Source organism: Zootoca vivipara, chromosome 12 (genome assembly GCF_963506605.1).
Source record: "Zootoca vivipara chromosome 12, rZooViv1.1, whole genome shotgun sequence".
NCBI classification, from domain to species: Eukaryota; Metazoa; Chordata; class Lepidosauria; order Squamata; family Lacertidae; genus Zootoca; species Zootoca vivipara.
In genome coordinates, this window is record NC_083287.1 from 58550267 (window position 1) to 58576373 (window position 26107).

Below are 26107 nucleotides of genomic sequence, written 5' to 3' on the forward strand. Positions count from 1 at the left end.
GCTGTTCTGGGGCAGACCCTTCCTGGTGCCTTAAAGCCAACTTCAAGGGGCACGTGGGGGGCACAGGGAAGGGGGACAGAGGGAGCATAGCCTCATTGTGCAGCTGGTGGGGCTGTTAGGTGAATCCTCACCACACTGTTGTATGGTTTTCCAACAGCTTATAAGCCGATTTTAGCATTAAGAGATAAAGATGTACATTAAACTGAAGCTACTGATAAATAATGCTAGCAACCTTCTGAAGGCCAGTCAAGGTGAGGATCCTTATTCTCCACACATAAACCTTGATTGACATGCTCAGACTTTGTCCAGGGCAGCTTTGACAGAAGTCAAGAGGAGGCAAGGAGATTCCTTTGGGACAAAAAGCGGTCTGGCTGCCCCACCCCCCTGCCTCTTCCCCACAAGGCTCCTTCCCGCTACCTGATCTGGTTCCACAGCCACGGCTTCTGCTTCTGCTCCACCTCCATGGAAAGGCAGGTGAGGAGGTCTTGCCAGCATCCTTCTGTCACCTGACAAAGTTAAGTGGGAAGCCATGAGGGCATGATTCTCTCAGAGGTGAAGCTGTGCATCTTTAGCTACAGGGGGGCCTTAGAAAAAGCCTCACCTGCTTCTTTCATTTGGACATTTGGACCCATTTCGTCGTTAGCTGCGTAAAAATACATTTCCGCTCCCTAGGATTCTAGGTCACAAATGTTTTTTCCAAAAAGATGAGAAGAGCTCTCAGATTAGTTTCAAAATCCACAGAATGTGACCAAAGAGAAAAAAAACACCTCATTGCTTCTTACCTGGGGGCCTCTCTCTGGTGTCCCACAGAGTCCTCTTTGCCTCAGAGGAATCCGGGCCCATCTCTGCAAATGGATCCTTTCCCTGGAAGAGCAGGAAGGATTTGAGAAGAATTAGGAAAAGAATGGCAGGTGTAAACTCTCTAATGGTGTCAGACATCATTCCTTGGAAGCTTTCCAAAAATGGATGGGCCATTAGGAGAGAGTTTGGGTATACTCTCCCTCCTGTTCAGACCCCCTTGGGAGTATCCAGAGGGAAGTCTCTCTCACCTGCTGCTCTGCCTGCTGTCTCTCCATTTCCTGACTCAGGAGGAATCCTTCGGCCAGGGCCACCGCCTGAGAACTGGTCTCTGCTCCACATTCCCTCACCCAGCTCTCCATCTCCGGTGGAAGGACAGCCAGGAACTGCTCCAAGATCACCAGGTCCACCATCTGAGCTTTTGTGTGCCTTTCTGGCTTCAGCCACTGATGGCAAAGGTGGTAGAGATGGCTGCAAATCTCTCTGGGTCCTTCGGCCTCCTGGTAGCAGAACTGCCTGAACAGCTGGCTCTGCACATCTGAATGGAGAGTGTCCTCCTCACCCAGGATCTTCTGCATGGAGCTTTCCCAGAATCCTTCACTGCTCTCAGTTTCGATGGCATGGCCTCTTCCTGCTTCAGGGCCAGCTGAGTCTTGTTCATCCATCTGGGCTCTCAGGAAGCCTCCAAGAGATTGGAAGGAACCCTTGGTCTTCTGCCAAGTTCCGTCTGTCCTTATGAGAACTGCTAGCAAATCCTACAAAGCAAATACATAGTTTTAAAATTTATACACTGTCAGGAGAGAAAAATGTCGCCTGAGTAAGCATGGTTGAGTCTTGCTAGGAACAAGGCCTGTACCACTTACAGCTCAGGTTCTTAGCTTTCTTCAAGAAACAAGCAGGCAAGAAGGAGAAGGAAGCCTCTAGCCCTCCTAGAAGGAAAGTTACCATGCAAAATGTGCAGGCAACTGAAGGGATTTCTGTGCTATGAATGAGCCTGGTTGCTCCTGCCTTTCAGTATTTTCAGTATATGAATCCAGTCAGAGCTGTAACTGACAAGTGAGTAATGTAAATGGGGTGGAGGAGTTCATTTCCAGGCTCAATTCAAAGTGCTCACACGAGGGATTCACTTACACCCCCCAATATCTGAAGAACTGCCTCCTTCCCCACAGACCATCTTGGGTGTTCAGGTTGGCAAAGGGGGGTCCTCCTGGTAGCTTCATCACCACCCTCAGAGTGTTCGGTGGGGGTGGCCCAAGAGTGGGAATTCCCTCCCAACGGAGGCCAGCCAGGCACCTTCCCCTCTTTACCACGATATCCGACTGCTGAGACGTGTGTTTTTAATACTGAATATGGTTGCAACCAGCCCTGGGTTAGAAATGTGCTTTTAGTAATAAGAGTAACAAAACAACAACTGGAACAATAAAAAAATAAAGTGTAGGGTGGATGTAAATAAAACCGCAAGAAAACACCCCACCCCCCATCAGCATTTGGCTCAGTGCGGTTGATCTAAATTTAAACTTTGAACTCCGCTCCCATTATTTCTTTATTTACTGCACAGATCAGGTTTTCATTGTTATTTTCTGCGTGTATTTTATGTCCGAATGTTTCCATCTGGCTACCACCTCTGGTAATGAATGTGACTTGTGCATCAATCTCAATTGGGTTTATTTGCACGACTTTCCCCCTGACCCAAAGACCAGCCAGTGGATCCGGAGGAAGAGCAGAGTTGCAGACTAGGAAGGAGGGGAGCGGGACCCTCTGCTCCTTGATCTGGTGGGTCCTCCATGCATGAACCGAACAGCGCCCCCTCCATGCACCCTCCCCTGCAGCCCGGGGACCCCCCCTTCCTCCCCAATGCACCCATAGGGGGAAGAGAGGGGAGACTCACCAGATCCCAGGCGGGGCCACCGAGGCAGCATTTGCAGAGAGACCAGAGCCAGACCTTTCCCTATGCAGGGAGTGGAGGGGGGGGGCGTGGAGGGAGACGGTTTGGCTCTGGGGGGGACCCCTCCTTCATTTCCTCTCCTCTCTAGGAATCCAGCTCCGCTCCTTTTAACCCTTGCAATGCTCACCCCTCCGTCCCTCTGCAAAGCAGGAGTCCCGGAGGAGCCCCGGGCATCGCGCACAGCGGGTGTGTGTGTGTGTGTGCTCTGAGCTGCTCCCTCCCTTGGTCATGAACGGGAGGTGGAGATGGGAGGGAAAAGGCTCTGCAAGAAGCAGGAGTCGCCTTCCTAGAATCCAAAATGCCAGAGAGAGATCCAGGAGGGGGGGGAGGGGCGATCCTTTCTTCTGCAACTCAGAATAGCAGCAGAGCAGCCCTTTCGATGGTGCCTTGGCTGCAACCACTCCCTGTGCAAGTGGACGGAGGGAGGGCGATACTTTCCTTGGGTCTGGACGAGCCTCTGACACCTGGCTGCGAAAGCTCTTCGGGCTCCTCGGGAAGGCACCCCCAGGGGTCATCTAGTCCAACCCCCTCGCGCAAGGAGCATCCTTCTGCAGACGCCCCCCCCTCGCCTCTGCTTACTAACCTCCAGGGGAGGAGAACCCAAACACTGTTGCTGCATGTAGCCTTTTTTATTTGTTTTTTATCTTGTATTTTCGAAATGTACATCCAGGTTATTTTTTCCTTTACATTTTTTGGGGGCCCTCAAGAGAGTGGGGCCCTAAGCTCTTAACTTAAGGCTTAACAACCCGCTTCTGATCTAGAGCACCTGCTTAAAGCTGCTCTATTCTCCCCCTTGCGCGCAGAGCGTCTCTCCCGCGCAGCCTCCGAGGGGAAGGGCCGCCGCCATGACAGGAGAGGTAGAGCGAGGCGGAGGCGGAAGGCGCCCGCGTCCCTCCAGGAAAGGCGTTCCCCTCGGCGGCAGGGGCCGCGCGCGAAGGTTCCGCCTCTGGCGCTTGAGAAACATAAAGGGGCGGGGGAGCGAGGGCAGGCTATGACAGGGGGCTGGACTAGATGGCCTTGCGGGGTACCAGCTCTGCTATTTCTCTGAGTCTGGCGGTGTCCTTGGTTGGAGCTTTTTAAGCAGAGGCTGGATGGTCATTTGTCAGGGAATCTCAGCTGAATTGCAGGGGGATGGATAGATGACCCTTTGAGGCCACGTCCAACTCTACAAATGAATCTAGAAGAGGGACCTGCTGGCTCAGGCCAGTGGCCAATCAAGTCCAGCATCTTCTTTTCCCAGATGCCTCTCTGGGAAGCCTGCAGGCAGGACATGAGCAGAACAGCGCTCTGGCCCCCTGCCCTTTCCAGCAACTGGTATTCCGAGGCATCGACACCTGTACCTGTGCCCAGCCAAGCTTGCTCTAAGATTTCCACCACCAGGCAGCTGACTGGGCTCCCCAGGGTCAGGGAAGCCACCTGGGAAAAGTCCTGTTGATGTCCCGGCTCACTTGGCCATTGCACAACAAGACCAGGGCCTCAGGAGCACCAGACATCCCAGCCAGAAAATCCCTTCCGATTCTACAAGTCTCTGGGGCCATTTTCGATAATATTTGACCATTACAATTTCATACCTTGATTTCTTATCCTCAAGTCCATTCTCTTTCAAATTCTCCTTATACATTTCATTAATCTGGCGATAGTGCAACCAATCATTTACATATCCTTTTACTTCCTCATAGGATTTCATTTTCCATTTATTTCCTTCCTTTCATATGTAACCCATTCTTCTCTCATATTATTTTTTTTCACACTCATAACTTCCAATGGTGATAACCACCAAGGTGTTTTACGTTAAGGTGGAAACCAAGGTGGAAACCAATAAGACAGAGGATCCAAATACAGCAGCTTAAATGAACCAATAGTAGCTGTACCTTCTGGAACCAAAAGGCAGTTACTTTATCCTAATGCAAATACAGACAATAATAATACAGAGATAAAATCCTTTGACTCAATACACAACAAACCCTGTTCCAGCTCTCCAACCAACTGGCACAGCAGCTGCAAGGAGCGTCTGCTGGATCCAGCCAGTCGCCCATCTAGTCCAGCCTCCTGTTCCCACGGTGGCCAGCCAGATGCCCCTTATGGGAAACCCGAAACAGGAGTCGAGCCCAAGAGCAACTCTCCCCTCCCCTGGTTTCCAGCAAGTGGCATTCAGAAGCATCGCTGACTCGGACTGTGGAGGCAGAGCAGAGCCATGCTGGCCAGGAGGAGCCCTTGGTAGCCGGGGCAAAGCTCTCCTGCCTTGGGCAAACTCCCCAAAACAGCTTCCATTCTGGAGGTCGAGGAAGGAGACCCTGCTTAGAAATGCCAGGCTTGATATAGGTTGTTAGAGAAACCAGAAGCCTTTTTACTGGGAATACAGTAGTAGGGGAGGAAATCCCCCAAAAGGACACTACATTCTTTCTGTATGCCGCAACTGCTGCGAGGCTACTTGCGAAGAATTGGAAGAGTCAAGACATACCATAGAATCATAGAATAGAATGATAGAATCATAGAGTTGGAAGAGACCACAAGGGCCATCCAGTCCAACCCCCTGCCAAGCAGGAAACACCATCAAAGCATTCCTGACAGATGGCTGTCAAGCCTCTGCTTAAAGACCTCCAAAGAAGGAGACTCCACCACACTCCTTGGCAGCAAATTCCACTGCGGAACAGCTCTTACTGTCAGGAAGTTCTTCCTAATGTTTAGGTGGAATCTTCTTTCTTGTAGCTTGAATCCGTTGCTCCGTGTCCGCTTCTCTGGAGCAGCAGAAAACAACCTTTCACCCTCCTCTACATGGCATCCTTTGATATATTTGAACACGGCTATCATATTACCCCTTAACCTTCTCTTCTCCAGGCTAAACATGCCCAGCTCACTAAGCTGTTCCTCATAAGGCATCATTTCCAGGCCTTTGACCATTTTGGTTGCCCTCCTCTGGACACGTTCCAGCTTGTCAGTATCCTTCTTGAACTGTGGTGCCCAGAACTGGACACAGTATTCCAGGTGAGGTCTGACCAGAGCAGAATACAGTGGTACTATTACTTCCCTAGATCTAGATGCTATACTCCTATTGATGCAGCCCAGAATTGCATTGGCTTTTTTAGCTGCTGCATCACACTGCTGACTCATGTCAAGTTTGTGGTCTACCAGGACTCCTAGATCCTTTTCACGTGTCTCCCATCCTGTATTTGTGCCTTTCATTTTTTTTGCCCAAGTGTAGTACTTTACAATTCTCCTTGTTAAAATTCGTCTTGTTTGCTTTGGCCCAGTTCTCTAATCTGTTAAGGTCATTTTGAAGTGTAACTCTATACCAACTATAGATGACTGGCAAATGAAGATGATGGACTTTATGGAACTCGCTGAACTGTCTGGGAGACTCTGCAACCGGGAAGAAGAGGAGGTGGAGGAAGATTTGAAGAAATTTAAGTTATATCTTGGAAAATATTGTAATATTTATATCCTTTAGTGAAAGGATTAGAGGCTGTCGGTGTAAATATAGAGAACAGGTTAAGTTTAAATACCAGTAATTCTTTTTTAAAGGTAGATTTTGATGAGGTAATAAATTCTGGAACTGCCAAAGAGATTTGATATGAAATTCAGATGGAGGGGATTGGGGGGGGGGAGTCACACACTACTGTTTAAGAAAAATTATGAATTTATAAGAAATATTTGTGTTTGTTTGTTTTTATGTTTGTTTGCTTTTGCTTGAAAAATGAATAAGTATTATTATTTTAAAAAATGAAATATGTTGTTAGAAATACAGTGGTACCTTGGTTTACAACCATAATCCATTCCAGAGGTCCGGTTGTAAAACAAAACAGGTTGCAACCCAAGGCACGCTTTTGCCAATGCCCCCCCCCCGCCCCGGTTGGTGGTAATCCAAAAAAATAAAAAATAAAAATAAAAAGGGTTGTAATCCAAAAAAAGGGACACACACTTCCGGGTTTGACGTGGTTGTAATCTAAAACGGTTGTAATCCAAAGCAGTTGCAAACCAAGGTACTACTGTATAGAGGACAATATGCTAAACTCCTCCCCGGTGGTAGGAACAGGGAAGAGGCCAAAACTATCTGGGCTGAGAAGGAAGCAGATTGAAGAAGGAAGGCAATTTTGCAAGTCCTTACCTGCCCAGTGACTGTCTCTCCAGAGTGGTGCATGCTCTAGTTATCTCTCGCTTGGACTACTGCAATGCGCTCTACGTGGGGCTACCTTTGAAGGTGACCCGGAAACTACAACTAATCCAGAATGCGGCAGCTAGACTGGTGACTGGGAGCGGCCGCCGAGATCACATAACACCGGTCCTAAAAGACCTACATTGGCTCCCAGTACGTTTCCGAGCACAATTCAAAGTGTTGGTGTTGACCTTTAAAGCCCTAAATGGCCTCGGTCCGGTATACCTGAAGGAGCGTCTCCACCCCCATCGTTCTGCCCGTACACTGAGGTCCAGCTCCGAGGGCCTTCTGGCGGTTCCCTCATTACGAGAAGCCAAGTTACAGGGAACCAGGCAGAGGGCCTTCTCGGTAGTGGCACCCACCCTGTGGAATGCCCTCCCACTAGAGGTCAAAGAGAACAATTACCAGACCTTTAGAAGGCATCTCAAGGCAGCCCTGTTTAGGGAAGCTTTTAATGTTTGATGGATTTCTGTATTTTAGAATTTCTGTTTTTTTGGAAGCCGCCCAGAGTGGCTGGGGGAACCCGGCCAGATGGGCGGGGTATAAATAATAAATTATTATTATTATTATTAAGAGAGGCAGCAGCCCCAAATGCTCTGCATGGAGATGGCTGTCTGGCTGCTCGGCAGCATCCTTGGCCATTCAGCCCTGCGGGAGTCACACCAGGACCACCCGGGAGTTTCAGAAAAGGAAAGTTCTTTGCCCCAGCCAGCCCTGCAGCTGATGGCAGGCAGGGATGTCTGCGAGGGGATTAGTTGTGGTGCTGCGGGTGGCGCTGTGGTCTAAACCACTGAGCTTCTTGGGCTTGCCAATCAGAAGGTCGGCGGTTCGAATCCCTGCAACAGGGTTGCTCTGCCCCAGCTCCTGCCAACCTAGCAGTTTAAAGCACACCAGTGCAAGTAGATAAACAGGCATCTCTGCGGCAGGAAGGTAAACGGCGTTTCCGTGCGCTTTGGTTTCCGTCACGCTGTTCCATTGCGCCAGAAGCGGTTTAGTCATGGTGGCCACATGACCTGGAAAGCTGTCTGCGGACAAACGCCATCTCCTTCGGCCTGAAAAGCAAGATGAGCGCCACAACCCCATCGTCACCTTTGACTGGACTTAACCATCCAGGGGTCCTTTACCTTTTCTCAGAAGAGCATACTGGATGAAGCCAGGGGCCCATTGAGTCCAGCATCCTGTTCTCACAGGAGCGTTGGCCGGATCCAGCAGGTTCTTCTTATCTTATCTTCTTCCCCTCCAAGCTCAGAGGCTGTGGGTCCTGCCAGGGCTGCCAGGGCCACGACTGTGCACATTCTCCCCTTGGAAACATGCCTGGCACCGAGTCTGGCATCCTTTGGACTGGACCCAAGAGGCCTTTGTGGGCATTGACAGAAGAGCCGCCCAGAAGAGGAGCAGCTCCAGGCAGATTCAGAGCTCCCATGTGTTCTGTGTGGTTTTAGGAAGCGAGACTGCAGACAGTGTATTGCCTGCACTGACTGGCAGCAGCTCTCCAGGCAGAGCTCTCTCGCAGCTGTTATAAGGGAAAACGGCTCATTTTCCCTTATGGGGTATCCAAGAGCCCATATAGAGTCCTTAAGTGGTAGGTGTGGTAGGAGAAAATAACAGAGGCCAACCACAAAGCGGCTAGTCAGCCTGATTTTTATTAAAGGAATTGTTGCAACAGGATCCCCACTCACCAGAAGGAGGGAGAACTCTGAAAAATGGTGCCCAAGCCCTTATATAGACCTTTGAAATTGCCCAAGACCACCCCAAAAACATCATACATAAATCACAGAAGGCGGTCTACAGCAGAAATCCTGCCTGTCAGGATACCTGATAATGGTCACTGATTGCTTCAGCTGGGCAGCCTGGCTATTCTTTTGTGATGGTAAATACTTTAGTTCCTGAATCCAGGTCACTATCCATACACAAATACACCCTTAAGACAGGATTTGTAAGCAAAAACACAATGGGAAGGCTTTCCCCAATTTCCGCCCTTAGTGTAGAGAAATCATAGAATCATAACACTTTGATTCTCTCCGCTGTGAGTTCTTTGATGGAACATTAGATTGGCATGACGACTGAAACCCTTTCCACATTCCAAGCAAAGATATGGTTTCTCCACCATATGGATTCTTTGATGGGAAGCGAGATTTCTCTTGGAATTGAAGCTTTTTCCACATTCCAAGCATTTAAATGGTTTTTCGCCACTGTGAGTCATTTGATGGGAAGTGAGATTGGAACTCTGAATGAAGCTCTTTCCACATTCCATGTACTGATATGGTTTCTCCCCTGTATGAATTCTTTGATGGGAAATGAGACCATCCTTCCTAATGAAGCTTTTTCCACATTCTGTGCACTGATATGGTTTCTCCCCACTGTGAGTTATTTGACGGGCAATGAGAGCAGCCCTTTGACTGAAGCTCTTTCCACATTTCAAGCATTGAAATGGTTTCTCTCCAGTATGAATTCTTTGATGGGACCTGAGACTTGCGCTCTGAATGAATCTCTTCCCACATTCCAAGCACTGACATGGTTCCCCCCCTGTATGAATTCTTATTTTCTGTGTGTGCTTAGCAGATGCCAGGAAGAGCTTAATGACGACCCCATCCTGGACACGCAAAGGCGACAGTCGCAGTCAACAGCAGCACAAAATTGCAACTTGGAGGCTCTTGAAGCACAAATTACTTGTCAACGTCTTCAGAGAAGAGATCAGCATTGATGGCTGCCTCGTCAGTGTTGCCAAATTGCTCCTAACCGTCTCCCCAGATGTGACGAGGAAAAGGTATTCAACACCTCGTACAGCGACTTGCACCTTGAAGAAATATTGGGCACGGAGGGTCGGAGGGTCTTCTCCATTGCAATCCTCATCCACATACTAAAGCCTCCAAAAATTAAATTCATACACAGCCATTGATAAAGGGTTTCCTGAGTTCTTGGGTGGGCAGTGAGATTGGTGCTTCCTGAAGCTCTTGCCCTATTCCAAGCACTACTATGGTTTCTCCCTTGTATGAATTCTTTGGTGGGCCGTGAGATTGCCCGTCTTATTGAAACTCTTTCCGCATTCCAAGCACTGATACGGTTTCTCCCCACTATGAATTCTTTGATGGGAAGCAAGACTGCCCTTCCGTGTGAAGCTCTTTCCACATTCCAAGCATTTAAATGGTTCCTCCCCACTATGAAGTCTTTGATGGGATTTGAGACTTTCTTTCCAGGTGAAGCTTTTTCCACATTCCATGCACCGATAGGGTTCCTCCCCTGTATGAGTTCTTTGGTGGGAATTGAGACCATTTTTCCGACTGAAGCTCTTTCCACATTCCAAGCACTGATATGGTTTTTCCCCTGTATGAATTCTTTGATGGGCTGTGAGATGGCAGCTCTTACGGAAGCTCTTTCCACATTCCAAACACTGATACGGTTTATCCCCTGTGTGATTTCTTAGATGGGAAGCGAGACTTTCCCTCTGAATGAATCTCTTTCCACGTTCCAAGCACTGGTATGGATTCTCCCCGGTGTGAATTCTTTGATGGCAAGTGAGAATTTTCTTATGGGTGAATCTCTTTCCACATTCCAAGCACTGATACGGTTTCTCCCCTGTATGAATTATTTGATGGGTGGTGAGATTGGAGTTCCGGCTGAAGCTCCTTCCACATTCCAAGCACTGATATGGTTTCCCCCTTGTATGAATTCTTTGATGGGCTGTGAGATTGCCCCTCTTATTGAAACTTTTCCCACATTCCAAGCACTGATACGGTCTCTCTCCTGTATGAATTAGATGGTGGGAGATGAGACTTAACTTCTGGGTGAAGGTGTTCCCACATTCCAAGCACTGATACGGCTTCTCCCCTGTATGAATTGTTTGATGGAAAGTGAGATTTCTCTTACAACTGAAGCTGTTTCCACATTCCAAGCATTTAAATGGTTCCTCCCCACTATGAAGTCTTTGATGGGAATTGAGACTTTCTTTCCAGGTGAAGCTTTTTCCACATTCCATGCACCGATATGGTTCCTCCCCTGTATGAGTTCTTTGGTGGGAATTGAGACTTTCTTTCCGACTGAAGCTCTTTCCACATTCCAAACACTGATATGGTTTCTCTCTTGTATGAATTATTTGATGGGAAATGAGATTTTTCTTCTGGTTGAAGCTCTTTCCACATTCCAAACACTGATACGGTTTATCCCCTGTATGATTTCTTAGATGGGAAGTGAGACTTTCCCTCCGACTGAAGCTCTTTCCACATTCCAAGCACTGATATGGTTTCTGTCCAATGGGATTTCTTTGATGGGAAGAGGAATGGGAGCTCTGCCTGAAACTCTCTCCGCACTCCAAAAATCGATAGGGTTTTTTCACTGTGTGGAATTTGTCCTGTTCTCTCTTGTTCCTAATTTCCAATTCATTACCACCTGCAATGAAGAGAGAAACAAATTAGGAAGAAATGGAGCCCCAAATTACTGGACGATGCTAATGAATGCTTGTGATAGAGGAAGAACTGAGCGGAATTAGTTGTGAGGTCTTCCTCCAGGGTTAACTGGCATTACCACTCAAGGTGTGCATTGCAGGGTGTTAGAATCCCAGATGCTGTACGTGGTCCTGCTGAGCTCCATCAAAATATTGGAGGTTTGTTACATAGAGATACTGTACATACTGAATTACAAAACAGATATTATGATCCAACAGGGAGCCTTACTGAGAGAGTCCAGGATCCCACGATTCTCCTTCATGACTTCCTTATGCAGAGCTCTCTGGTCAGGATCCAGCAATGCCCATTCCTCGTCTGTGAAATAGAGAGCTACATCTTCAAAGCAAACTGAACCCTAAAATGAAAAAGTATGTTCCTCTTAGACGGCATAAAGATTATCTACTACACACTGCTCTGTTGTTTTCTGCCTGCCAATGGCTGTGTTGTTTTAATGGGATTGTTTTCCTGCATATTTTAATTACACGTGAGATTCTTTTAATGTATTTAATTGCGTCTTTTAATGACGGGTATTAATCTTTTGGAAAAGACTGGAACTCCACATGGTGGTCTTCAGATCATTTGATCTGCGCAAGCCTTCCCGTTTGCCCCATGGAAGGCCCCCCTTTCCGCTGTTCTGGGGCAGACCCTTCCTGGTGCCTTAAAGCCAATTTCAAGGGGCACATGGGGGGCACAGGGAAGGAGGCCAGAGGGAGCATAGCCTCATTGTGCAGCTGGTGGGGCTGTTAGGTGAATCCTCACCACACTGTTGTATGGTTTTCCAACAGCTTATAAGCCGATTTTAGCATTAAGAGATAAAGATGTACATTAAACTGAAGCTACTGATAAATAATGCTAGCAACCTTCTGAAGGCCAGTCAAGGTGAGGTTCCTTATTCTCCACACATAAACCTTGATTGACATGCTCAGACTTTGTCCAGAGCAGTCAAGAGGAGGCGAGGAGATTCCTTTGGGACAAAAAGCAGTCTGGCTGCCCCACCCCCCTGTCTCTTCCCCACAAGGCTCCTTCCGGCTACCTGATCTGGTTCCACAGCCACGGCTTCTGCTCCACCTCCATGGAAAGGCAGGTGAGGAGGTCTTGCCAGCATCCTTCTGTCACCTGACAAAGTTAAGTGGGAAGCCATGAGGGCCTGATTCTCTCAGAGGTGAAGCTGTGCATCTCTAGCTACAGGGGGGAGGCCTTAGAAAAAGCCTCACTTGCTGCTTTCATTTGGACATTTGGACCCATTTCGCCGTTAGCTGCGTAAAAATGCATCTCCGCTCCCTAGGATTCTAGCTCACAAATGTTTTCTCCAAAAAGATGAGAAGAAAGAGAGAAAACCACCTCATTGTTTCTTACCTGGGGACCTCTCTCTGGTGTCCAACAGAGTCCTCTTTGCCTCAGAGGAATCCGGGCCCATCTCTGCAAATGGATCCTTTCCCTGGAAGAGCAGGAAGGATTTGAGAAGAATTAGAAAAAGAATGGCAGGTGTAAACACTCTAATGGTGTCAGACATCATTCCTTGGAAGCTTTCCAAAAAAGGATGGGCAAACTAGTAGTGGGGGGGGGGATACTCTCCCTCGTGTTCAGAGACCCCTGGAGAGTATCCAGAGGGAAGTCTCTCTCACCTGCTGCTCTGCCTGCTGTCTCTCCATTTCCTGACTCAGGAGGAAACCTTCAGCCAGGGCCACCGCCTGGGAACTGGTCTCTGCTCCACATTCCCTCACCCAGCTCCCCAGCTCCGGTGGAAGGACAGCCAGGAACTGCTCCAAGATCACCAGGTCCAGCATCTCAGCTTTTGTATGCCTTTCTGGCTTCAGCCACTGATGGCAAAGGTGGTGGAGGCGGCTGCAAATCTCTCTGGGTCCTTCGACCTCCTGGTAGCAGAACTCCCTGAAATGCTGGTTCCACACATCTGAGCAGAGGGTATCCTTCTCACTCACGATCTTCTGCAGAGAGTTTTCCCAGAATCCCCCACTGCTCCCAGTGTTGATGGCATGGCCTCTTCCTACTTCTGGGCCAGCTGAGTCTTGCTCATCCATCTGGGCTCTTAGGAAGCCTCCAAGAGATTGGAAGGAATCCTTGGTCTTCTGCCAAGTTCTGTGTGTCCTTATGAAAGGTGCTACCAAATCCTACAAACAAATACATTGTTCTGTTATAAAATTTATACACTGTCAGGAGAAAAAAATGTTGCCTGAGCAAGCATGGTTGAGTCTTGCTAGGAACAAGGCCTGTACCACTTACAGCTCAGATTCTTAACTTTCTTCAAGAAACAAGCTAACAAGCAGACAAGAAGGAGAAGTAAGCCTCTAGCCCTCCTAGAAGGAAAGTTACCATGCAAAATGTGCAGGCAACTGAAGGGATTTCTGTCTGTGCTATGAATGAGCCTGGTTGCTCCTGCCTTTCAATAGTTTCAGTCAAAGATTGAAGTCAGAGCTGTGATTGACAAATGAGTAATGTAAATGGGGTGGAGTTCATTTCCAGGCTCAATTCAAAGTGCTCACACGAGGGATTCACTTACACCCCCCAATATCTGAAGAACTGCCTCCTTCCCCACAGACCATCTTGGGTGTTCAGGTTGGCAAAGGGGGGTCCTCTTGGTAGTTTCATCACCAGCCTCAGAGTGTTCGGTGGGGGTGGCCCAAGAGTGGGAATTCCCTCCCAACGGAGGCCAGCCAGGCACCTTCCCCTCTTTACCACGATATCCGACTGCTGAGACGTGTGTTTTTAATACTGAATATGGTTGCAACCAGCCCTGGGTTAGAAATGTGGTTTTAGTAATAAGAGTAACAAAACAAAAACTGGAACAATAAAAAATAAAATGCAGGGTGGAGGTAAATAAAACCGCAAGAAAACACCCCCCTCCCCCCAATCAGCATATGGCTCAGTGCGGTTGATCTAAATTTAAACATTGAACATTCCCACATTCAACCAAAGACCAACTTTTTTCTTATTTCATTGGTAGCATAAGGAGAAATATGACTATTACTCTTCATTAACCACAAGGGCTCCTGGCATTGCAGAGGGTTGGACTAGATCAGGCATCCCCAAACTGCGGCCCTCCAGATGTTCTGGCCTACAACTCCCATTATCCCTAGCTAACAGGACCAGTGGTTGGGGAAGATGGGAATTGTAGTCCAAAACATCTGGAGGGCCGAAGTTTGGGGATGCCTGGACTAGATGATCCTCAGGACCCCTTCCAACTGATTCTATGGCTTCCTCCACAGTATCCCTGGGGACCATAGTTATGGATGCTGACAGTTGCTAGGAGACACCCCCCCCCTCCCCAGAGTCGTTTAACAAACCATCCTCCTTGCCAGGGAACTCAGGTAATTGTACCTTGGGCAAAGGGGGCTGGTGGAGGGCAGAGTAGACCCACCCTGGCTCCCCTCTCCTCCTCCACGAATTTGCCCCCTCACCCTCCTTTTAAAGCCATCCATCCTGCAGGAGGGAGTTCCAAAGGTTCAACTCTGCACCGCAGGAAGAAGCACTTTCTTTTCTCTGCCCTCTCTACCTTCCAACATTCTTTCTTTATTTACTGCACAGTAGATCAGGTTTTCATTGTTATTTTCTGCGAGTATTTTATGTCCGGATGTTTCCATCTGGCTACCACCTCTGGTAATGAATTTGACTTGTGCATCAATCTCAATTGGGTTTATTTGCACGACTTTCGCCCTGACCCAAAGACCAGCCAGTGGATCCGGAGGAAGAGCAGAGTTGCAGACTAGGGGAGCGGGACCCTCTGCTCCTTGATCTGGTGGGTCCTCCATGCATGAACCGAACACCCCCCCTCCATGCACCCCCCTGCAGCCCTGGGACCCCCCTTCCTCCCCAATGCACCCATAGGGGGAAGAGAGGGGAGACTCACCAGATCCCAGGTGGGGCCACCGAGGCAGCATTTGCAGAGAGAGACCAGAGCCAGACCTTTCCCTATGCAGGGAGTGGAGGGGGGGGTGGAGGGAGAAGGTTTGGCTCTGGGGGGACGGGACCTGGCCCCTCCTTCATTTCCTCTCCTCTCTAGGAATCCAGCTCCGCTCCTTTTAACCCTTGCAATGCCGAGCGGAGCAAGCTCACCCCTCCGTCCCTCTGCAAAGCAGGAGTCCCGGAGGAGCCCCGGGCATCGCGCACAGCCGGGGGGGGGGCTCTGAGCTGCTCCCTCCCTTGGCCAGGAACGGGAGGTGGAGATGGGAGGAAAAAGGCTCTGCAAGAAGCAGGAGTCGCCTTCCCAGAATCCAAAATGCCAGAGAGATCTAAGAGGAGGAGGGGGGAGGGGGAGATCCTTTCCTTTGCAACTCAGAATAGCAGCAGAGCAGCCCTTTCGATGGTGCCTTGGCTGCAACCACTCCCTGTGCAAGTGGACGGAGGGAGGGCGATACTTTCCTTGGGTCTGGACGAGCCTCTGACACCTGGCTGCGAAAGCTCTTCGGGCTCCTCGGGAAGGGACCCCCAGGGGTCATCTAGTCCAACCCCCTCGTGCAAGGAGCATCCTTCTGCAGACGCCCCCCCCCCGCCTCTGCTTACTAACCTACAGGGAAGAGAGTGCACCACCGCCAGACTCAGAGAAATAGCAGAGCTGGTACCCCGCAAGGACACCTAGTTCAGCCCCCTGCCATAGCCTGCCCTCGCTCCCCCGTCCCTTTATGTTTCTCAAGCGCCGGAGGCGGAACCTTCGCGCGCGGCCCCTGCCGCCGAGGGGGACGCCTTTCCTGGAGGGACGCGGGCGCCTTCCGCCTCCGCCTCGCTCTGCCTCTCCTGTCATGGCGGCGGCCCTTCCTCTCGGAGGCTGCGCGGGATAATATACAACTGAAATGTCATATTTGTTTTACTATTAATACTGTATTTGAATTACTGATGAGGTCTTGTTTTATTTTGGCTTGTGTCGTGAACCATTAGATCTGCTTTTTTAGAGTAGCATCACTGGGCGGCTGTTAACATGGACGAATGCCAAAGTGCCGTCCTCATTGGTTCAGTCCATAAAAGCCTCACTTGCCACAATCCTCACCACCACCAGCTCCAGTTTTGCTTCACTGTTAAGTGATGTATTTTAGTGTCAATATTTGCACATTCTTTTTCTTCCAATAGTGACTGCAAAAGACCAGTGTCTGTTGTGACAAAGCCTCCTTCGAATGTGTATATGGTATGTACCTGAGCTTCACAGCCTAACCTATCTCACAGGGTTATTGTCAGGTTAAATGAGGAGGGGGAGAGCCATGTAGCACCCCCTCGAGCTCCTTGGAGAAAAAAGTGGTACATACCTGCAAATGCAATAAATGAATGTCAATAGGGACAAATGTCAGGTTCTGCACTTAGGCAGGAAGAACCAGATGCACAAATATAAGACAGGGGACACCTGCCTTGGCAAATTGTCCATGTGAAAATGATCTAGGGGTCTTAGCAGACCACATGCTGAACATGAGTCCACAGTGTGATTTCTTGGATACCCGAAGCCCCTTAACATTAAGAGTAAAACGTATCTTCATACTTCAAAATAGTTTTAGCCCTTTTATTTTTTATTGAATATTCATTAATTCGTACCTAGTTCCATATCTTCCGAACCCATTCCTGTAGGCCATGATGTATCCTACTAATTTAGAAATACCATTCCTTCCATTTCTGCTTCTTCCATTCCACTTGGTGTGTCCAAAACAGTAATTCATGGGGTGTGTTCCATGAATTGGTATTCCTCCCTGATCAGATTTGCTCTGGCACTGCCCCCCACGCCTGCGCCCCCTTCCCACTTGAGCCAAGGGGCACGGCTTTGACCTGAGTCTTTACTGGGTTTTTCACCAAACACCCCTTTATTCTGTCTGTGATCACAGAGAACTCTTATCTGAACACTTCACCCCTAACCTACCAAAGAAGGAGGTGTGCAGTGGAATGTGACTCATTGATAGATGATGATAGATAGATAGATAGATAGATAGATAGATAGATAGATAGATAGATAGATAGATAGATAGATAACAAGGGTTCCAAGGTCACTTTGTGTACATAAACAAATACTTTCAAATGTTCCTGTTTCTTTTTAATAATAGTTTATTTAATTATTTTATTACATTTGTACACTGCCCTTCACCCACAGATCTCAGGGCGATACACAACATAAATATACAATATAAAAACACCAAGTGTGTGATGATAAAAACAAGAACAGGAAACATATCACTAACCCCCCCCCCCACCTCTTCTCAACTGTAACAAGGGGTAAAGGTAAAGGTACCCTGACCGTTAGGTCCAGTTGCAGACAACTCTGGGGTTGCGCACTAATCTCGCTCTATAGGCCGAGGGAGCCGGCGTTTGTCTGCACACAGCTTCTGGGTCATGTGGCCAGCATGACAAAGCCGCTTCTGGTTAACCAGAGCAGTGCACAGAAATGCCGTTTACCTTCCTGCTGTAGCGGTAGCTATTTATCTACTTGCACTTTGACCTGCTTTTGAACTGCTGGTGGGCAGGAGATGGGACCGAACAATGGGAGCTCACCCTGTCGCGGGGATTTGAACCGCCGACCTTCTGATCAGCAAGCCCTAGGCTCTGTGGTTTAGACCACAGCGCCACCCGAATCCCTAACAAGGGGTATTATAAGGCTGTTCCTTTACTGCTAATCTACCCAATGCAACAATGCTTCAAAACAACCGCTACTTTCACCCTCCACCTGTCTCTACTAAAGCAACCATAGAAGAAGAAGAGGAGGAGGAGGAGGAGTTTGGATTTGATATCCCGCTTTGTTGTTGCTGTTTAGTCGTGTCCGACTCTTCGTGACCCCATGGACCAGAGCACGCCAGGCACTCCTGTCTTGCACTGCCTCCCGCAGTTTGGTCAAACTCATGTTCGTAGCTTCGAGAACACTGCCCAACCATCTCGTTCTCTGTCGTCCCCTTCTCATAGTGCCCTCCATCTTTCCCAACATCAGGGTCTTTCCCAGGGATTCTTCTCTTCTCACGAGGTGGCCAAAGTATTGGAGCCTCAGCTTCAGGATCTGTCCTTCCAGTGAGCACTCGGGGCTGATTTCCTTCAGAATGGATCAGTTTGATCTTCTTGCAGTCCATGGGACTCTCAAGAGTCTCCTCCAGCACCATATTTATCCCGCTTTATCACTCCCCAAAGGAGTCTCAAAGCGGCTAACGTTCTCCTTTCCCTTCCTCCCCCAGAACAAACGCTCTGTGAGGTGAGTGAGGCTGAGAGGCTTCAGAGAAGTGTGATTAGCCCAAGGTCACCCAGCAGCTGCATGTGGAGGAGCGGAGACGCGAACCCAGTTCCCCAGATTACGAGTCTACCACTCTTAACCGCACCACCACAATGGCTCTCTGCCTTGCAGGCCTTTTTCCACCTAGCCTGGGAGGATTGATGGACTGACTCCAGCTGCAATGGCTGAGCCTGTTGAACAGTCTCTGGGGCTTTTGGAGGGGGGGGGGTTGTTGCTGTTGAGTTTTTTTGTATCTTTATTATTATTATTATTAATTATTATTATTATTAATATCACAGTATATAAAATAAAAATAAAAGCAATAACCCAGTAATACTCCCCCCAAAAGAGCTACATTTTAAAAGGGTATTGGATGTTAACCTAAGGCCTGGTTAAAAAGGACCGCTTTTGCCTGGCGCCTAAAGGTGTATAATGAAGGCGCCAGGCGAACTTCCCTGGTGAGAGCATTCCATAGACGGGGGGCCACTGCAGAGAAGGCCCGTTCTCGTGTTGACACCCTCCGGACCTATTGCGGAGGAGGCACACGAAGGAGGGCCTCGGAAGATGATCTCAGGGCACAGGTAGGTTCATATGGAAAAAGGCGGTCCTTGAGGTATTGCGGTCCTGGGCCATTTAAGGCTTTATAGGTCAAAACCAGCACTTTGAATTGGGCCCGGAAACTAATCGGTAGCCAATGCAGTTGGGCCAGGATCGGTGTATTATGCTCAAACTGTCTTGCTCCGGTGATCAACCTGGTGACTGAATTCTGCACCAGCTGAAGTTTCTGAACCGAATATTTTTTTTAGATCTTGTTGTGATTTATGTGAAAACTGCTCCGTTTGGTGCTTTCAAACACGGAGCCAATAATCTTTCACTTTAGCATTCCTAACACCCACCCCCACTCCCCAGCTACATTTTCCTTAAAACCACTATTGTACTTACTTATCACTATTACATTAATTACTTTGATACAGGTGTATACAACTTTAAATACAAAACACCGGAACATTGCACACAAACATTAAGGAGATGCACACACATGCACATTTTTCAAGAGTGTTACTAGAGAGCAAGTGATTAGGTATAGTGATAAGGGTTTCAGGAACCCTGGGAAACTTGGGTTCAAATCCCAATTTGACCATGAAGCTGAATAAATGGATTTCAAATAGGACAGATGTCAGGTTCTGTAGTTAGGCAAGAACAGGCACCCCCAAACTTCGCCCCTCGAGATGTTTTGGACTACAATTCCCATCTTCCCCGACCACTGGTCCTGTTAGCTAGGGACCATGGGAGTTGTAGGCCAAAACATCTGGAGGGCCGTAGTTTGGGGATGCCTGGGCAAGAAGAACCAGTTGCACAACTATAAGGTGGGGTATCCTGGCTTGCCACAAGCTGAACATAAGACAACAAAGTGATGCAGCAGCAAATTAACTTAATGCTATTCTAGACTGCATCAATGGAAGTCTAGTGTCCCGATCAAGGGAAGTAATAGCACCAATCTATTCTGCCTTCCTCAGACCACACCTGGAATCCTTTGTTCAGTTCTGGGCACCACAATTCAAGAAGGATATTGACAAGTTTGAATGTGTTCTGAGGAGGGCGACCAAGATGATCAAGGGTCTGGAAACCAAGCCTGATGAGGAACAGTAATGGTATTTGGGTATGTCCGGAAAAAGAAAAGATATGATAGGCATCTTCAAATATCTAAAAAGCTATCACATAGAAGATGGAGCAAACTTGTTCTCTCCTGCTCTGGAGGGTAGGGCAGGAATCAATGGATTCAGGTTACAAGAAAGCAGATTCCAACTAAAAATGAGGAAAAACGTTCTGATGGTAAGAGGTGAATTGGACCAGATAACAGTGGCTCCCTTCCAACTCTACAATTCTATGATTCTACCCGATGTGAGTTCTTTGATGGGAAGTCAGATGCTGGCTTTGACTGAAGCTCTTTCCACATTCCAAGCACTGATAGGGTTTCTCCCCTGTATGAATTCTTTGATGGGAAGTGAGATGGGCACTCTGACTGAATCTTTTCCCACATTTCAAGCACTGATAGGGTTTCTCCCCTGTGTGAATTCTTTGATGGGAAGTGAGGCTCTCTTTCCGACCGAAGCCCTTTCCACATTCCAAACACTGATACGGTTTCACCTCACTGTGAATATATTTATGTCGGCGGAAGTTTGTGATTGTATTAAAGCTCTTTCCACATTCTAGACAGTAATATGGTACCTCCCTTGTATGAGTAATTTGATGGGAAATGAGGCTTAGTTTTTGGGTGAAGCTCTTTCCACATTCCAAACACTGATAGGGTTTTTCCCTGCTGTGAATACTATGATGTGAAGAGAGACTTTCCTTCTGGCTGAACATCTCTGAGCTCTCCAAATATTGATATGGCTTCTTCACTGTTTGGATTTGGTTGTGGTCTCCCTTAAGATTAGAACCCGCAATGAAGCTCTTTCCCCATTCCAAGCACTGAGATGGTTTCTCCCCAATATGAAATATTTGGTGGGAAGAGAGTTTGGCCCTCTGACTGAAGCTCTTCCCACAATCCAAGCACTGATACACTTTCTCCCCTGTATGAATTCTTTGATGACCCTTGAGATGGGAACTCTGACTGAAACTTTTCCCACATTCTGAGCAGAGATACGGTTTCTCCCCTGTATGAACTCTTTGATGGGATGTGAGGTGGGCCCTCTTACTGAAGCTCTTTCCACATTCTGAGCACAGATAAGGTTTCTCCCCAGTATGAATACTTTGATGGACCGTGAGACCAGGCCTGTGACTGAAGCACTTTCCACATTCCAAGCACTGATATGGTTTCTCCCCTGTATGAATTCTTTGATGGACCGTGAGACTGGAACTCGCATTGAAACTCTTTCCACATTGCAAGCACTCATAGGGTTTCTCTCCTGTGTGAATTCTTTGATGGGAAATGAGATTGGCTGTCCGACTGAACTTCTTCCCACATTCTAAGCACTGAAAGGGCTTCTCCCCGGTATGAAATCTTTGGTGGGAAGTTAGATTGGCACTCTGACTGAACCTTTTCCCACATTGCAAGCACTGATATGGTTTCTCTCCTGTATGAAATCTTTGGTGGGAAGTGAGATGGGTGCTCCGACTGAACCTTTTCCCACATTCCAAGCACTGGTATGGTTTCTCCCCAGTATGAATAATCTGATGGCCCTTTAGGTGGGCACGCTGCCCGAAACTTTTTCCACATTCCAAGCACTGATATGGCTTATTCCCAATGGGAATGTTTCGAAGGGAAGTGGACTGGGAGCTCTGAAAGAAGCTCTCCCAGCAATCTGAATATATATATGGATTTTCCACCATTTGGATTTTGTCATGCTCTCCCTTGTTATTAATTAGCAATTCACCACCACCTGCAAGAAAGGGAGAAATTGATTAGATATCCTCAGGAAAAAATGGAGTCCCAAATTATTGAACAATGCTCATGAAGGCTTGTGAATGTTCACTGCTGTGGCATTACATGTTTATTGATTTTGCTTGGCCCAATCATAGAATTTGTGCCATTTCAGATGTCAGTAATCTCGTTGGTCAGCCAAAAATGTGAGAAGCATAAACCAAAACAAAAAATGTGACAGAATCTACTTCAAATTCCCTAAAAACTCTGAAGCCTACATTTAAAAGGGCAGGGCAGTTCAGGCCAGCCTATTCATAGTTTAAGAAGACCAATAATTCAAGGGTAGCTGTGGGGTTGTCAGAATCACATAAAGATATGTATTGCATTTCAAAACAGATATTATGATCAAATGGGCAGTCTTACCAAGCGAGTCCAGGATCCCACGATTCTCCTCCATGACTTCCTTATGCAGAGCTCTCTGGTCAGGATCCAGCAAAGCCCACTCCTCATCCGTGAAATAAACAGCTATATCTTCAAAGCACACTGGACCCTAAAAGAAGAAGAAAAATGTCTTGCTGTCAGATGGCATAAAGTTCATTCTCAGCACATAAACCTTCCAGAATGGCATTTTAAGCCTTTGTTAAGGGTAGTTTTGGCAGAAGTCAAGAGATGAGCGAAAGAGATTCGTTGAGGCCCCGAGAACAGTGACTGCCCCACCTCTCAGCCTCTTTCCCCCAAAGAATCCTTCTCCCTACCTGATCCGGTTCCAGAGCGGCTGCTTCCCCTCCACCAGCATAAGAAGATGGATGAGGAAGTCTTGCCAGCATCCTTGTGTCACCTGACAGAGGTAAGTAGGAAGCCATGAGTGAAGCAGGGCAGCTCTAACTACAGCTTGGCCATAGAAAAAGCCTCACCTGCTTCATGCATTGGGCTGTTTGTAGCCATTTCGTATTTTAGCTGTGTACAAATACATAATAATAATAATAATAATAATAATAATAATAATAATAATAATAATATTTATACCCTGCCCATCTGGCTGGGCTTCCCCAGTCACTCTGTGTGGCTTACACAGAATATTTAAAACATAAGAAAGCAACAAACATTAAAAACTTCCCGATACAAGGCTGCCTTCAGATATCTTCTAAAAGCTGTATAGTTTGTTATCTCCTTGGCATCTAAAGGGAGGGTGTTCCACAGGGAGAGTGCCACTACCGAGAAGGCCCTCTGCCTGGTTCCCTGGTGGTTCACTTCTTGCAGGGAGGGAACTGCCAGAAGATCCTCGGAGCTGGACCTCAGCGTCCTGGCTAAGATATGGGGGTGGAGAGGCCGTTTAGGGCTTTTAAAGTCAGCACCAACACTTTGAATTGTGCTTGGAAACGTACTGGAAGCCAATGAAGGTCTGTCAGAACCTGTGTTATGTGGTCTCTGTGGCCGCTCCCAGTCACCAGTCTAGCTGCCGCATTCTGGATTAATTGCAGTTTCTGGGTCACCTTCAAAGGTAGCCCCATGTAGAGCGCATTGCAGTAGTCCAAGCAGGAGATAACCAGAGCATGCACCACTCTGGCGAGACAGTCCGTGGGCAGGTAGGGTCTCAGCCTGTGTACCAGATGGAGCTAATAAACTGCTGCCCTGGATACAGAATTAACCTGTGCCTCCATGGACAGCTATGAGTCCAAAATGACTCCCAGGCTGCGCACCTGGTCCTTCAGGGGCACAGTTACCCCATTCAGGACCAGGGAGTCCCTCACACCTGCCCACCCCATTCCCCAAAACAGTACTTCTGTCTTGTCAGGATTCAACCTCAATCTGTTAGCCGCCATCCATCCTCCAACTGCCTCCAGACACATTCCTCCTTACCCAGAGGCCTCTCTCTGGTGTCCAACGGGGTCCTCTCTGCCTCAGAGGAATCTAAGCCCATTTCTGCAAATGGATCCTTTCCCTGAAAGAGCAAGATTTAAAAACAGACAATGGGGAGAAGAATTAGAAAAAAGGCAGATGTAAACCCTAACCCTATCCTTCCTTGAATGCTTTCCAAAAAAAGGATGAGCCAATAGTAGAGAGTGTTGTGATGTTCTCCCTCCTGTTCAGACCCCCTTGAGAATATCCAGAGGAAAGTCTCTCTCACCTGCTGCTCTGCCTGCTTCCTCTCCTCTGCCTGACTCAGGAGGAAACCTTCGGCCAGGGCCACCGCCTGGGAACTGGTCTCCGCTCCACATTCCCTCACCCAGCTCTCCATCTCCGGGGGAAGGACAGCCAGGAACTGCTCCAAGATCACCAGGTCCAGCATCTCAGCTTTTGTGTGCCTTTCTGGTTTCAGCCACTGATGGTCAAGGTGGTAGAATCGACCACAAACCTCTCTGGGTCCTTTGGCCTCCTGGTAGCAGAACTGCCTGAACTGCTGGCTCTGCACATCTGAGCAGAGAGTGTCCTCCTCACCCAGGATCTTCTGCACAGAGTTTTCCCATAATGCCCCACTGCTCTCAGTTTTGATAGCATAACCTCTTCCTGCTTCAGTGCCAGCTGAGTCTGGCTCATCCATCTGGGCTTTCAGGGAGCCTCCAAGTGACAGGAAGGAATCCTTTGGTCTTCTGCCAAGTTCTGTCTGTCCTAAGGAGAGCCGCTAGCAAATTCTACAAAAAGAAATACAATGTACCATAATAAAATTCATACATGGTCTGGAGAATAAAGAGGTTCCCCGAAGAAGAATGGAGCTGTCTTGCTGGACTCCACATCCCAGACTCTGAGCTTTCTGCTGCAAAAAATAAAATAAAAAGTAAGATGTAAGTTTCTACCTCTTGGAAGGAAAGTTATTAAGCAAAATGTGCAGGTAACAGAAGGGATTTCCTACAACTGAATCAGCCTCCTTGTGCCTTCCTTTCAGTGTTCTCAATGAATGAATGGCGTCAAACTGAGATTGGCAGGTGAGTAATTTGTATGGGGTGTAATTTTGACACTGGGCTCAATTCAAGGTGCTCACATGAGGGATTCCCACTCGTTCCCTACTGACCCTCTTGGGTTGGAGGGTTGGCAGAGGGGCCCCTCTAGGTAGGTTCAACACCCTCAGAGTTTGGAGTTTGGAGTGGCCCAAGAGAGGCCATCCTGGGGGCAGATCCCCCTTGGGGAATTCCCTCCCCACCGAGGCGTGTCTGGCTCCTTTCCCTCTTTACCAAGGCCTCTGACACCTGAGACAATCCAGACCCATCCCATCCCTGTGACTGTCATTAGTTTTAACTCTTTCCAATATGGAATTTTACCACTGATGTAACTTGTCCTGGAGCAGAGTTAACAGGCAAACCTCCCAGTGACACACAACCTGTCACATGGACCAGGAAGCAGCATGAAAATGTCATGGAAAGAGGCGGAATAGGGCAGGGCAGGACTAAAGGGGAGCTGCTTGTAATAATAACAACAAGCTTTACAACAATAACATAAAGCCTCAAGGGGGGGGGGAGCCTCAACATACACATAGAATCTCAGGAAAGTGGGGGAGCCTGTTGGAAGTGGCAATGTTCTCCCTCCGAGATTTTGGCAGAACGAAGCACACAAACATTACAGCATCATGAGAGAGAGAGAAATTATATAATGTTTATTGCTTTTTATTTTACATTTTAGAATATTCATTTAAACAACCTTAAAATATCAGTGACTTCCCCTTTTCTCCTTCCATGGTTCAATTTGCATAACATAAATCCCCACATATCTTATATAAACTAAACCATTCAGTATTTCCTTATTACATCCATCAGAACGTATTTACACTGTTGAACGCTCCCAACGTTTTCAAGTGTACACAATCCCCCCCATATATTCTAGTCTTCTCTAAATGTATATTCCTCTTGTTTTCTTATTCTATATGTTAAATATTCCATCAACTTGAGTTGCCATTCTTCTTTGGTTGGGACCTCACTCGTTTTCCATTTTGGGGCTAACAAAACACCCCATAGGTCGCAATAGTAGCATACATAAATAACCTTTTTGACACCTGGGAATTTCCATCTGAATTATCCCCAACAAAAAGGACTCTGGTTTTTGTTTTTAAAAGTACTTTAAAACATTTTTTCAATTTATATATATATATATATATATATATATATATATATATATATATATATATATATAAAATGGTGAAGGTGCATGTGTGTTATTCCCCACTTTTCTCCCACAAGCACTTACCCGATCGTCCTGAAATTTGGCCACAACCTCAAACTCACATGTGAGCAGG

At 47.7% G+C, this 26107-nt stretch overlaps 4 protein-coding genes across 4 annotated transcripts in view; all 4 read right to left on the minus strand.

Annotated features, from left to right (window-relative positions):
• The window catches only part of LOC118092271 (zinc finger protein 420-like), a 38410-nt gene extending 34913 nt beyond the window's left edge, over positions 1 to 3497 (minus strand). Inside the window, exons 1-4 of the mRNA XM_060280474.1 lie at positions 3327 to 3497; positions 1050 to 1553; positions 783 to 864; positions 418 to 506 (exon numbers count right to left, since the gene is read on the minus strand). Of these exons, the coding sequence (XP_060136457.1) occupies positions 418 to 506; positions 783 to 864; positions 1050 to 1553; positions 3327 to 3362 (711 nt within the window). The 5' untranslated portion in view covers positions 3363 to 3497. The remainder of the gene's footprint in view (positions 1 to 417; positions 507 to 782; positions 865 to 1049; positions 1554 to 3326) is intronic.
• A 3246-nt stretch (positions 3498 to 6743) lies between these two features.
• Positions 6744 to 15961, minus strand: LOC118092278 (gastrula zinc finger protein XlCGF58.1-like). Its single transcript, XM_060280492.1, has 6 exons — positions 15204 to 15961; positions 12964 to 13467; positions 12695 to 12776; positions 12372 to 12454; positions 11567 to 11693; positions 6744 to 11282 (listed from the first exon to the last, which is right to left on the minus strand). Exons 2-6 carry the CDS (start codon positions 13375 to 13377, stop codon positions 9871 to 9873), a joined length of 2118 nt encoding a protein of 705 aa, XP_060136475.1. The 5' UTR covers positions 13378 to 13467; positions 15204 to 15961; the 3' UTR covers positions 6744 to 9870.
• Positions 15962 to 17280: 1319 nt separating this feature from the next.
• LOC132592838 (zinc finger protein 420-like) overlaps positions 17281 to 26107 on the minus strand; it is a 38078-nt gene continuing 29251 nt past the window's right edge. Inside the window, exon 7 of the mRNA XM_060280534.1 lies at positions 17281 to 21765. Coding sequence (XP_060136517.1) covers positions 20412 to 21765 — 1354 coding nt within the window. The 3' untranslated portion in view covers positions 17281 to 20411. The remainder of the gene's footprint in view (positions 21766 to 26107) is intronic.
• Positions 22729 to 25741, minus strand: LOC132592836 (zinc finger and SCAN domain-containing protein 31-like). The gene is made up of 2 exons (XM_060280530.1): positions 24011 to 25741; positions 22729 to 23824 (listed from the first exon to the last, which is right to left on the minus strand). Exons 1-2 carry the CDS (start codon positions 24422 to 24424, stop codon positions 23687 to 23689), a joined length of 552 nt encoding a protein of 183 aa, XP_060136513.1. The 5' UTR covers positions 24425 to 25741; the 3' UTR covers positions 22729 to 23686.